The sequence below is a fragment of the Meles meles genome, chromosome 5, assembly GCF_922984935.1.
Source record: "Meles meles chromosome 5, mMelMel3.1 paternal haplotype, whole genome shotgun sequence".
Lineage (NCBI taxonomy): Eukaryota > Metazoa > Chordata > Mammalia > Carnivora > Mustelidae > Meles > Meles meles.
Genome location: NC_060070.1, coordinates 88,428,394 through 88,442,557, shown reverse-complemented (window position 1 = coordinate 88,442,557; position 14,164 = coordinate 88,428,394). Strand labels below are relative to the sequence as shown.

The following is a 14,164-nucleotide window of genomic DNA, read 5'->3' as shown; positions in this document are numbered from 1 at the left end:
GGGGTTATGTCCCAATAAACCTATCTTAAGTTGAAAATATCATTAATTGAAAATGTATTTAGCGGGGCGCCTGGGTGGCTCAGTGGGTTAAGACGCTGCCTTCGGCTCAGGTCATGATCTCAGGGTCCTGGGATCGAGTCCCGCATCGGGCTCTCTGCTCGGCAGGGAGCCTGCTTCTCTCTCTGCCTGCCTCTCTGTCTGCTTGTGATCTCTCTCTCTATCAAATAAATAAATAAATAAAAATCTAAAAAAAAAAAATTAAAAAAGAAAATGTATTTAGCATACCTAACCTACCAATCATCTGTAGCTTAGCCTAGCCTACCTACCTTAAATGTGCCAGAACACTTAGATTAGCCTACAGTTGGGAAAAATTGCCTAACACGAAGCCTATTTTTTAACAGAGTATTGAACATCTCGTGTAATGCATTGAATCATGCACTGAAAGTGAAAAACAGAATGATTGTATGGGTACAGAATAGTTCTAAGTACATAGATTGTTTAACCTTATGATCATGTGGCGCTCATTGGGAGCTATGGCTCCCTCCTACTGCCTAGCATCATGAGACAACATGATACTGTATATTGTCAGCCTGGGAAAAGATAAGAATTCAAAACTCTAAGTACAGTTTTTACTGAATACATATTGCTTTTGCACCATCATAAAGTCAAAAAATCATTGGTCAAATCATCATAAGTCAGGGATCATCTTTTCTGTGAAACTGTTATCATAATAAAGTTAACACCTCCATCACTTCACATAATTACCATCTATTTTTCTGGCGAGAATATTTAAGATTTAAGTCTTAGCAACTTGTAAATATGTAACACAATATTGTTAACTATAGTCACCAGACTATACATTAGATTCTCAGAACTTATTTGTCTTATGACTGGAAGTTTTTACCTTTGGCCAATATCTGCCCATTTTCTGCATCCCCAGCCCCTAGCTACCTGTTCTACTCTAGTTCAGCTCTTTTAGACTCTACAGATAAGTGAGATCAAACACTATTTGCCTTGCTCTAAGTTATTTCACTTAGCATAATGCCCTCCAGTTTCATCTGTGTACCTGTAAATGCCAGGATTTCCTTGTTTCTTTCTCTTTTTTAAAATTTTTAATAAACATATAAAGTATTGTTAGTCCCAGGGGTACAGGTCTGTGAATCGCCAGGTTTACACACTTCACAGCACTCACCATAGCACATACCTCCCCAATGTCCATAACGCAACCACCCTCTCTCCCTCCCCCCAGCAACCCTCAGTTTGTTTTGTGAGATTGAGTCTCTTATGGTTTGTCTCCCTCCTGATCCCATCTTGTTTCATGTATTCTTTTTTTTATGGCAGAAAAATATTCCATTATATATAGAAGATAAATAATATATTAAATAGTCTTCAAATATTCCCATATCACATTTCCTTTAGACATTTATCCACTGATGAACACTTAAGTTTTTTTCCATGTCTGGTTAACGCTGCAATAATTATGGGCGAACAGTGATCTGTTTGGCAACCAGATTTCAATTCTTTTGGATATGTTTCCAGAGGTGGAAGTGCCGGATCACATGGCACTTCCAGTTTTCATTTTTTGAGGAACCTCCATCCTGTTTTCCATAGTGACTGCACGAATTTACCTTCCTACTAACCGTGCCCAAGGGAGCCCAGCCATTCTTGACAGGGCCATCTGCACGGCAAACGGCCCCTCTCTCTTCCGGTCTTGACATCTTCCAAGACAGAGGTAGAAGAGGTGCCTTCCACAGCATCTCGTGCCCAGTCCTGGTATAACTTGAAACTTCCTGTGGAAAAGCTGCCTCCTTCATCAGACCCTGATCTCTAAGTTGGCAGACGCCGTTGTGCTCAGCTCAGGATAACGCCCAGCCAACATACTGCTTGTCACAGATCAAGTGACATTTCTTCAATGAATGAACAATAAAAAACGGAATGACTTCAGTGCTAAAAAGAGGTGTTGGCACAGAGAAAGAATGGATTAAGGAATCGGTCAGGGCATGGTGGTTGTCACCCCATTAACCACTAAGTAGGCCAGCTGTGGAGCTAAACCTGGTGCCCAGACCTTGACCCCGCGCGTGCGCAGCGCTCGCCGCTCGGCCCCGCCCCAGCTCCGCCCCTCGGGACTTCCCTTCAGCCCCCTCTGCAGTCCGTAACCAATTAGGGAGAGGAGGCGGTCCTGGTTGGCGCGGTGCTCCTTGGGTAGTGTCCCTAGTTACTGTTGCTAAGGCTGCCGCTGGCCGGAAGTGGTGGGAGTCAGAAGTTTTAGGAGCCAGCTCCTGACAGAGGGCAAGGGTCAGTGCAGAGCCAAGAGGAGATGGTGAAGCAGACCATACAGATTTTCGCAAGGGTGAAGCCCACTGTCCGGAAGCAGCAACAAGGGGTACGGGCAAGGAGAGCGCCGGCGCGGCGGGGCCTCCCAGGCAGGGGAGGGACGGCACGCGAGGCCCTAGGCTAGGGAGGGGGTTTGGCGCCGGGCGCCGGATGTCTACCCGAGTCCCGCACACTCACTTGAGGCGCCGCCCCGGCGGCCACGCAGATACCACCGCCGCGCTGTCAGGGACGCGCGTTGCAGACAGCCGGGCCACTCCCGCCCTGCAGCGACCCGCGGGCGCGGTTGCGGACGCTGTGCACAGAGCCCCACACAGGCGCCTGGCACACGTGTTCACGCAGCTGCCGACGCGGATGTGTGTGCTCCTGTGCGCGCTCACAGGGGCCGCCCCTCATCTTGCGCACTTCTGGCTCCTTTCTGGCAAGCGGTCACGCAGCTCTGCACACCCTGCGCGCACATAAACCCAAACGTCTTTCTCACTCGGGCGGCAGATGCCAGCTGGAGAAGTGTGTCCATACGCGTCTGAGATGTTACAGATGATGTAGGTAGTTACACAAACTCAACACCTATGACTGTGGCTCTGTGCACCATGAGCGCTTAGGAATTTGTTGCCTAACTACATCGTCCTTCTGCAACACAAACACGAACCTTTGACATACTTCTTGCAGATATACATATTTATGCATCTCAAAGCATATATATATGTATATTTTAAAATATATATATTTAAATATATACGTTTTAAAAGTATATCTATGTATCTATGTATACATAATATACTTTTCATTCAGAAAACATCGACTGAGCATTTACTAGGTGCTTCGTCTAGTGTGCTAAGCTCAGAGGTACAAAAAGGTTAAGATTTTGCCCTTGCCCTGAGAAGAGATGTGCTTCTTAAATGTTTCAAAATACTTTTTTTTTCCCTCCCTAGAAAGAACACAGTCGTTCTTACCACTTAGGTATTTTGTCTGTGTTATCGCTGATTCTCAGGAGAACTCTGCAAGGTCGATGTCATTTTCCTCATTTTGTAGATGAGGAGACTGAGTCTCAGGTTAAATAATACGGTTAAGCCATCCACCGGGTGAGTGGCAGGACCAAATTTTAATGAAGGACTTTTTATTCTAAAGTTCTTGGCTCTCAAGACCAAACTTTTTGCCTCCCAAAGTGAGGACTTAGGTAAGCGCAGTCTGGGTCTTACTCATGAGTGCCTGGAATGGGTATATTATTAATAATATTTTATATCTATTCCATATCTGTAATATATATATACATGTAACATCATAGTATATCATAATGTAGCATTTGCAGTGTGCTATTTATGTATTTGAAACAAGAATATGGCATTTTTGTCATCATTAAAAGTTTTTTTGCTCAGGGACTACTTGAGGATAAGATGCATGAGAAGACGCCATAGAAAATACAGACTTTTTTTTTTTAAAGGAATAAAACAGTGTAGAAAGGAACCATGGATACTTTAGCATTTTCTCTCCTCTTATATTCACTTACAAGAAGGTTTTTAAAAGTTAATCATGTATACCAAGTGTTTTATATGTAAAGTCCCTCCATACCTCTTCAGATTCTTAGCCAAAAATATTGAGCTTGTCTACATAGACTCAGCAGTGGGAAGCAGGTGTTTGGATTTGGTAGTATTAGAAGACTGGTTGGGTGAGGGGGTGGAGGGAGTATGATAGAGGTTGATGGAGAATGTTGGGTGCTATTTTGAACTTTCTCTTTTTTTAAAGTGCAGTGTTTGTATATTTTACTGTGCTGCCTTTTGCATTTCTTTGGTGAGATTCTGTAGCATGGATTGTTTGATACTCCAGGAAGTATTTTTAGGTGTTACTATGTTTTTAAATAGCAGATTCTTACCACCATGCAACATTATGCCACATGCACAAAAATAAGAGAACATAGCTGAACACACTTTGAGTTAGTGTATTCCTGCTCTCTCTTAGAAATCCCACTTCTAACACCCGATCTTTTTGCTCCTGGAGATGTATGGTTGTTTCTTTGCCTGTGACGTTCAGCTAGAAGTGATTCAAAGGTTGGTTTCTTTCTTTCTTTCTTTTTACGATTTTATTTATTTATTTGAGAGAGGGAGACTGAGAGAGAGTGGCTGAGGGAGAAGGAGAAGCAGGCTCCCCGCTGAGCAGGGAGTCTGATGTAGGGCTTGATGGCAGGACTCTGAGATCATGATGAGCCGAAGGCAGATGCTTAACTGACTGAGCCACTCAGGCACCCCTGTATTTTTTTCTTTCCTCTTCATTTTGTGGTTCTATTACTTCATTAGTCTTATTCCTTAAGGTAATATAAAGTAAATTATAATAATCTATAGAATGGTAACTTAGAAGATGCATAAGACAAACCTCTGATAATTTTAACAATGGCCATGCTTTTCATTTGTATAGTGCTCAGTACATTTCAAAACATGTTCACATTCATCCTTGCATTTCTTGTAATTGCCTTCTGGGCCCCAAAACCCCCACTGTGTCTCAAATAAGTATTGTTATGACTAAAGGTAAAGAGTCAATCTATTAGACTAAATAAGTATTCTGGTTGAGAGGGACTTTTCTCAGTGCCTCAAAGAATGGCTTAATCAGTGAGGTAGAGGGTCTTTTCTGTCTTCGGAACACTGAATGTTACAGAATTTTTGAAAACACTGTGACTCGCATTGAAAGGAGTACCTCACTCTTGTATGTTTCATGTCTTAACACACCCCTTTCACTCACTCACCTGCCTAGTCATTAACTTTTTTTTTTTGGTGTAGTGCCCTACAGGATATAATTTTTAAATGTCTCTTGAGGAAACCTAGCTATGGAAAGTCTCAGACCTGATGCCATTACTTTCTACAAATAATTTTATTTTACAGGATGCCTTTTCTGCATGAATTCTTCACATTTTAGGTGAGAAGGTTCAATAAAAAACTGCTTAGGAAAATTATTTACTTTTGAGAGATTTAGGTAAGCTTTTACTTGTTTAAGAATATGACTTCTCCCCCATAATCAAGTCTTAATGAGTCTTAAACAGGAAGTATTCCTGTTAAAAGACTTATTTCCTGATGAAAGACAAGAAGTCTTTTAAAAAAACATAACAAAACAAACAAACCAAAAAAAGCCTCTCGATCTAATGACTAACATTTTTTTATGGTGCATTACAAAATGCTTCCATTTCCATGACATCATTTATCCCCACAGCAATCTTGTAAGGGAGGCAATTCTGTTTTCCTCATTTTATGTATAAAGGAACTGAGATTCTGAATGTGGTGGCTGGTCACACAGCTGATAAATTGAGCTCAGTGTTGGACACAAGTCTTGCTATTCTTTATTACATGTGACCTCTTTATAGGCTTTATAGGCTTAATCCTTGATTTTCCTGGCCAATAAATAAAGGAGTAGGTAACCAAGAAGAGAATCAAAGAATTTGCAGTGGAACAGGTGCTTGGTTAAGACCCTTCATTTCCATATCAGTTTAGAGAGGTTAAGTGATTTCTTCCAGGTCCTTTGCTAATTAGTGGCTGAGCTGGGAGGAGAACCTTGAAGATGACATCAAAGACATGAATTACATATATCTTTTGAAACCACATGTCTTTTATCAAATCCTGAATATGTCTCATGGAAACTTGGACTGCTTTGAATATAACTTGAATTAGAGCATTCTTGTGAGCTCTCTGAGAAGTCTCAGACCTAGTCCTTTGATCTACGTCAGCCACTTTGTGTAAATGCTCAGAAATGCTTATTCCTTGTAGAGAGATGTTAATTTCTGGTACATAATTCCAAAGCAGTACTTAGATTAATGTCCTGCTTTCAGAACTATTAGTTTCTCAACAACAGAGACACTCAGATGCTCAAATTTGAATAGTAGATCATTCAGAGAGGACCTGAGCTTTGCTAGAGCATTGATTTAGATTTTACCTCTTTTTCTGTTCCATATATTTTTCAGAGTCTGTGCACAGTTCAAAGAGGAAAATTATCCAAATTATACTATGTTATGACTTATCTTGAGTGCAATTTTTTATACAATTACAATACCTATCATAATAACATGGTCATAATTCAAGCTGTAATTTTACTGTGCTATATTCATTTGCTGTCTTCACATTTGCAGATTTATTCCATAGATGAAGATGAAAAACTAACCCCTAGCCTGGAAATTATCTTACCTCGTGATTTGGCAGATGGATTTGTGAATAATAAGCGAGAAAGCTACAAATTTAAGTAAGTTTCTCTTTCGCCTTTGTTTCTGTTTCACTATTGAACTAACTCTTGTGGTGCATTAATTATCCCCTGTGAAATCATTAGTGCCATTTCTTGGGGAGAATGTGGTGCTATTTTCTATCTCATCTAGTAGGTAGAGTTCAAACTGCCTTTTCATTGCTGGGCCCAGAGTTGAAAAGAGGGAGTGTTTCCTTTCTTTTCTTTCTTTCTTTCTTTCTTTCTTTTTTAAGAATTTATTTATTTATTTGACCGATTGACCGAGAGGGGGAGAGAGAGAGAGAGAGCGAGTGCTCACACAAGCAGGGGGAGCAGTAGGCAGAGGGAGAGAGAGAAGCAGGGTCCCTGCTGAGCAGAGAGCCTGCCCGAAGTGGGATCATGACCTGAGCTGTAGGCACAAGCTCAACCAACTGAGCCACCCCAGCACCCCGAGGGTGCATTTCTCTCTGTCCAAGATGCTGTCCCAAGATCCCAGCCTTTCTTTGTTACATCTGTTTCTCCAATGTTGTCCTTTTCCTCCTTGGCCCACTATGATTTAAGACTTATAGGAAGCTCAGTGTATGACTAAACTTTATTCAAGTTAGTAACTCAAGGTATAATCTGTGTGCTGTATCCATGAGCTTTCTTTATAACATAAATGATATCTGGGTCTCATATGCCCATATGCACACTCCATATTTCTACTGTGTAATGTAGTGGCCACTAGCCACAGGTAGTTCTTAAGGACTTAAAATGTTGCCAGCCTGAACTGGGATGTGCTCTAAGTGTAAAATACATCGAGGATTTTTGAAGGCTTGGTGTGGGAAAGAAAAAAGAAAAAAAAAAAGAATGTAAAACATCTCAAGAATTTTTTCATACTGATCACATATTAAAATGATAAAGTTTGGGGTTGCATTGGATTAAAAATAGGTTCTTAAAATTAATTTCACCTGTTTCTTTATTTTAAAAAGTGGCTACTGGAAAATGTTAAATTACATATATATTCACATGTGTGGATTGCATTATATTTCTCTTGGACAGTGCTGAGCTATAGGGATCAGGCGAAACATACTCAACAGGCACCCCTGGGTTGTCGTCAGTGCCTTTTGTCCAAATTCTCTTCTTTTTTTTTTTTTTTTAAGATTTTATTTATGTATTTGTCAGAGAGAGAGCGCGAGCAAGAGAGAGAGAGCACCAGCATACAATCAGGCCGAGTGGCAGGCAGAGGCAGAGAGAAAAGCAGGCTCCCCGCTGAGCAAGGAGCCTGATGTGGATTCAATCAGAGGACTCTGGGATCATAATCTGAGCCGAAGGCAGTGGCTTAAATGGCTAATCCACCCAGGCGTCCCAGTCCAAATTCTCTTCTGGTAGCCAGGCATTGAAATGGGGGATTTGAGCTCCTTTATGCTGCCTTTATTCTCTAGTTTCAGTCTGTGCTATTTTCTTTTTTCCCCACTTTTGGCTTTTGAAGAAGTTTGAGCCCAAGTCAAAGCCATATTTGATCTCTGCCTAAATTTAGATAGTGAATTTCTGGGTCCTCCGGAAGGAATCCTAATTGCTGTCTTGCATTTCTTTCTGGGCTGTTTGGCTTGGGCCCTGTTTTCATACTGTTTTGCCCTTGCCCTTTGCATAAAACCAGCCCAGATATTTTTTATGGTTTTCTCTTGAATTCTTATATTTATTTACTTATGTCTCATAAAATGCTCATTGGTCTTGACAGTTTATTCTTTGTGTCTCATTTACCCCATCTTCTTGTATAGCCCATCTTCTAGTGTCTAGCACATGGCTGCATAGTAAGGTGTGCTTACCCTGTCTTTTTGGCTCCTCATTGCCTTTCATTTTGTTCTTTAAGGAACAGCTTTATTATACATGACTTACTTTTTCTGAAGTGGGCCTTCTCCCACTGATGTAAGCATGCCACATACTTCAGTGGCTATGACTTCATGACAGCTGAGCGGGGTCAGTCTCCTTTTTTAAAGCCACAGATTGCTGAAACATTTTATTCAGCATGATTCTATGTGATTGTTAGGAACAACTGGCCATGTCTCTATCTATTGTCCTTTTCCAAAGTATTCTTTAGATTATGTAGATAGAAACAGTGCATTTAAACATGTTCATTGAAAATGTGTTATTTGCTTTTTTAAAAATCTTACTCATTCTTTCTAAATCTCTGGATTAAAAATATTGGCTTTGCATTTTATTTTTATTTATTTATTTATTTAAAGATTTTTATTTATTTATTTGACAGACAGAGATCACAAGCAGGCAGAGAGGCAGGCAGAGAGAGAAGGAGGGGAAGCGGGCTCTCTGTTGGGCAGAGAGCCTGATGCGGGGCTTGATCCCAGAACCCTGGGATCATGACCTGAGCTGAAGGCAGAGGCTTTAATCCACTGAGCCACCGAGGTACCCCTGGCTTTGCACATTAAATCAAGAAATTAGTAAGGTATTTAACTTATACCTATGTTCAGAGATAAATATTTCAGCATTTTAAGAGTGTTTCCTCCCAAAGAACATTCATTCATTCAATCAGTAAATGTTTATTGACCATCCTCCATGTGCTGTTTTAATGGCTAGGAACATAGCAGAGAATGCAACAAAGGTCCAGCTTTTATGGTGCTTACATTTTAGTGAGAGGAGGTAGATAGGCAGATCCTTAAGTACAGTGTATATCAGAAAGTGTTAAGTGCCACAGAGAAAAATAAGGCAGGTAAGAGTAATAAAGAGTGTCAGGAAGAAGGGCCGCAAAGGAGAGGGATAGAGTATTTCATAGGGCGGTCAGGGAAGGCATCCCAGGAGGGTGATATTTGAGCAAAGGCTTAAAGGAGGTGAGGAAGTCAGACATTCAGATATTGGAGGGATTGGGATTCCAGGTCAAGGAAAAACCAAGAACAAGTCCCAGAGATGGGAGTGTGCTGGCATGTCTGAGGAAGACTAAAGGGGTCTGTGTGGCTGGAGAAGAAGGAGCTTAATGGAGCAGCAGAGTGGCCAAATCCTAAGGAGCCTTAGAAGTCATTGTAAGGATTGTTTGGGGGGAAAAAGTCATTGTAAGCTTTTCCCTCCCAATGTCTTTTGGGAAGATAATGGAGGGTTTTGAACAGAAGAATGAAATAATTTCACTTAGGTTTTAGCAGGATCATTTGTCCTGGCACCTGAAAAATAGACCGTAAGAGCAGTCTGTTTCAAGGAAGACTAGGCAAGAAATTATAGTAGCTCGGGCCAGGGTAGTAGCAAGTGGAAATGTGGAGAAATAGTTGGATTCTAGATGCATTTTGAAGGTCAGAGGTGATAGAGTTAGTGAACGGGTGGGAATGAGAGTGTAATGGAGAAAGAGAGGAGTCAGGATGCTCTGAGGGCTTTGGGCAGCACGTTTAGAAGGATGGAGTTGTCCTGTACTAGGATGTGGAGGACCAGGAAGAACAGGTTTGGGGTGGGAAGAGGTCAACATATGCCAAGGTCCAAACGGATTTTACAAAAAGCCTACTCAACTTCCTGATAACTGAAAAGACCTCCTCAGAATCAGGACACCGAAGTTATGTCTCAGGGTGTGGTACTGATTAGCTCCAGGGCTGTGAATAAATTGCTTTATCTCCCTGGACCTCAACTTCCTTTTCTGGAAAAGATTCCACAGAACTCTTTTAAACTCTCTGATTCTGTTTTGTCCTTCCATGGTTTTCAGATGCCAGCTGATCCTTAATGACTTTTCAAATTACTAGGTAACTACATTACATAAACTTAAATATTTTGGGATGATGATATTTGGTCTTTAAGTACCATCGTATGATTTACTGAAACTCTTGCCATCTCTTCGGTTTACATGGTGTCAATGTAATTCCTATTACTTAGGGAGGTGGAGTTGGGAATGGCTGATGGATTCACTCAGGCACGGCCAGCCTGGTTGAAGAAGCAAATCAGCCCGATCACCATCATCCTCAAAAGCACCGCTGGGTCTGTGCTCAGATATCACAGTAGGTAGAGCTCTGAAGAGCGCTTGAGCGGCCCTGTGTTATGTCAGCGTTCATATCTGAAGCTGTGACGCACCTGCAGGGTTTTGAGGAGTGTTCTGGGCAAACCGGTAAATACTGCTGTCTAAGATATAATCTCGCCTGCTAAATGACCTGGTCGCCAGAGTGTCTGACAATCCCTCTCTTTGTATAGTTTCATTATTTGCTTCTTCAAAAGGGAGGTTGATAAGCTCTAAGGATCTTTTGAAGTTAATGTTGATTAAAGACCATGAATTTCATTCCATTTTGTATTTCCTGCCCAGCTCCAGACATTCATCGGAACTCTGGGTCATGAAAATAGTCCCACATCTCATGTAGTCTCCACTTTTTTTTTTTTTTTTTCCCGTAAAGATTTTTTTTTTTTCTAATTTTTTTGTCAGAGAGAGCACAAGCAGAGGAAGCAGCAGGCAGAGGGAGAGGGAGAAGCAGGCTCCCCACCGAGCAGGGAGCCTAATGCTGGACTCGATCCTAGGACCTGGGATTCATGACCTGAGCTGAAGGCAGATGCTTAACCAACTGAGCCACCCAGGTGTCCCCACGTAGTCTCTACTTTAATAGACCATGTGTGCAACTTGTGAGTCACAAGTGAGACCCATGGACCAGAAGTTCCTAAGCTATTCTGAAAGCTGCTTAGGATGCCCTCAATGTGTTTGTTTTAAAGGTTTTGCTTTAAAGCCACACCACCCTTATTTTTTTTATTTTTGAAAAACTTTAAACATGCAGAAGAGGTGGAACAATAATGCAGTATAGCCTCTCCTGGACACTTGGTGGGAGATTCACCGATTGTTAACATTTTGCCCTATATCCTTATGCTTCTCTCTCTCTCTCTCTCTCTCTTTTTCTCCCCCCCCTTCAACCCCTCTCCTCCTTTCCCTCCCCATGTGTTTCCCTCTCCCTCTTACTTCCTTCATGATGTTTTAATGAGGGCCATTCCTGCCGGTAAGTGACTTACCACACTATAAAAGTTACCTTGAGTTTCCCACTGTGCCCATGATCCCATACTAAGCTCAGTCACCGCACCATTGCGAGATAAGCAGTATCGACACCGTTCCACCACCGCACGCCCCTGGCCTTGGCATTCTGATAAAGACATCTCTCTACAGGCCCATCTTGATTTACTTTTTGACTTTCAATTCATGATCAACCCGATGGGGCAAAACTACCCTGAGAGTTTAAGTGGCCGATACCAGGATATAGCACCTACTGATGAAAAATTAACCTCAGTTCACAATTTCAAAACCAAGTTCGATAATCGTACATTTCACAGCTGCGTTCTGTCCTTACATGTCATATATCAGAAGTTCACTGGCTTATTTACATCCTGTTCTTGGGTTTCCATTTCACACACTTATCTGGATTCGAATTTGATGCCAGTTGCAGACACTGTCCCTCTTGAGGGCTAAAGAACACACAGTTTATTATTTGGTTCAAAGCTGCTGCAGTTTTTCAGAGGGATTTATTGTGCAGATCTTGTCAAAGCAATACTGTTTACTCACCATTTGTATACAGGGGTACAACAGCGCAGTGTGGTCAGGACTACAGGGCAAACATTGTGTCAGGTTAGGTAAGCCCAGTGATGTAAATATGGGGTAATTTGCAAAGCTTTTAGGAAAAAAATATTAATCCAATTGTGTTTGAAGCTCAGCTTTTCAATAACTACCACTTTCATATTTGCAGATTTCAAAAGATTTTTGATCAGGGTGCAAACCAAGAGATCATTTTTGAAAGCATTGCCAAACCAGTTGCCGAGAGGTAGGATTTCCTATATTTTATTCGGTGGGTTGGTGGTTTTTCATCTTGTCTTCAATTTTCAGATAATTGTGGTAATGGGCTTCGACATATCAATTATATACTCATTGCTGCAGGACATGCAGTGATGCTAGTATTAATACCTTCTACTTACATAGCTGTTCATTTTAGATGTAGATTTTAAGCCTTAAAACAAACCAGAGAGGTAGAAGAGCCATTATTACTCCCATTTTACAGGCTGTGTAACTGAGGATGGGAGAGATTAAGTGACACTGCTCAGGATTGTGTGGTTCATGGTAATGGCATGCTGGGTGGGGTACATCACCACACTGTTAATGTCCAGGCTCTTCCTTCAATACAGCGTTTCTAACATCTGACCAGAGGGATGAAGGCTGAGGTATGGGTGACACCAGGAGGCCTACTAATGGTTGACCCAGCCCAACCTCACAGTAATAACTACTTTTCAAAGCTTGGCCCTTAACTTCTAGGTCCCTTGTATTTCTATGTATTCAGATAGTTTGAGGCTATTGACTATTAGAACCAAACTCACATGACAATACCGAATAAATCAGAATGCTATTTTATTAGCATACATTGGCAAAAGTGTCCTTTGGACTAGACACTCAGGCCCTTTTGATAAGGACATTCTCCTCTTATAGGAAATCTATATGAGAAATTACCACTACCTAAGGTTGCTTTCTCATCCTGGTATCAGTTGGATGATTCTAATGACCTCATAATCTCCAGATACATCTGTCTTCATGATTAAAATGAAAAATGTTCAGGCAGTCCCCAGCTTAGGATTGTTCAACTTATGATTTTTTGACTTTAGGGTAGTGTGAAAGTGATAGGCATTCAGTAGAAAACCTATTTTGAATTTTGCATTTTGCTCTTTTCCTGGGCTAGTGATTTGCCGTAGAGTACTCCCTCGTGATGCTGGCCAGAGACAGTGGGCACAGCTTCCAGCCAGCCATGTGATCACAAGGGTCAATAACCAATGCACTTGCAGCCATTCTGTCCCCATATAACCATTCCATTTTTTAAATTACATGAGGTATTCAATACTTTATTATAAAACAGGCTTTGTGGTGGATGATATTTACTCCCCTGCAGGCTACTGGGAGGTTCAGAGCGCGCTGAAGGTGGGATAGACTAACCTGTGATGTCCGGTGAGTTAGATGTATTAAATGCATTTTCGACTCATGGTAGGTTTCTTGGACAGAGCTCTATTATAAATGGAGGAAGACCTGTATCCTTCAAATAAGCCCATTTTTCAATTCCACTCATCAGTATACCCTTTCCCACAGACCTTGCTGGAAACCCATAGTCACATTTTGTCTCTCAAACTCTGTTTTCTGAATCCTACTCAAACTAAGCCTTTCTCTGTTAAGACGGTCTTCCTTCACAGTGAGTGAAATGCAATCAAGTAGGCTTTGGCTATTTCAGTTAGAGTCACAATCCGATAACTTCTCCAGATGAAATTCAGGTCTCCTTGACTGCGTGTCACACATCTCTAAAATTCTCTTCCCTGTAATAATCTTTTGGGTTATGTCATTTTTCAGTTAGCTGAACTCATGTGTTTTATTTTGAAACTTCCTAAAGTTGTCCAGGGAGGGAGCCTTTGTTTCTGTTTCCTGGATGTCTGGTTCTTTCTGCACTACTAATGAGCTCCTCCATCTTGAGTCCACTTCCCCTTCCAGCTCTTGCTGGGTCCCTGGCCTGGAATTGTCTTCCTTCAGAAATCTGCATCGTTGCCCCCTTAGCTTTGAGGTCTTGCAATGACACCCAACCTGATGATGATAAGATTTCAAGAATGACAAGCACTTTATCCAGGCTGCTCAAGTGTTCTTAGTGGATCCTATCTTTTGAAGAGAAGAAGAAAGATCGGGGAG

At 41.5% G+C, this 14,164-nt stretch overlaps 1 protein-coding gene across 2 annotated transcripts in view; it reads left to right on the top strand.

Annotated features, from left to right (window-relative positions):
- Positions 1 to 2,247: 2,247 nt before the first annotated feature.
- KIF6 (kinesin family member 6) overlaps positions 2,248 to 14,164 on the top strand; it is a 444,670-nt gene continuing 432,753 nt past the window's right edge. Inside the window, exons 1-3 of one of the 2 annotated variants that reach the window (XM_046006622.1) lie at positions 2,248 to 2,383; positions 6,437 to 6,546; positions 12,201 to 12,275. In XM_046006622.1, coding sequence (XP_045862578.1) covers positions 2,318 to 2,383; positions 6,437 to 6,546; positions 12,201 to 12,275 — 251 coding nt within the window. In that variant the 5' untranslated portion in view covers positions 2,248 to 2,317. The remainder of the gene's footprint in view (positions 2,384 to 6,436; positions 6,547 to 12,200; positions 12,276 to 14,164) is intronic. The other variant, XM_046006623.1, reaches the window with a different exon arrangement.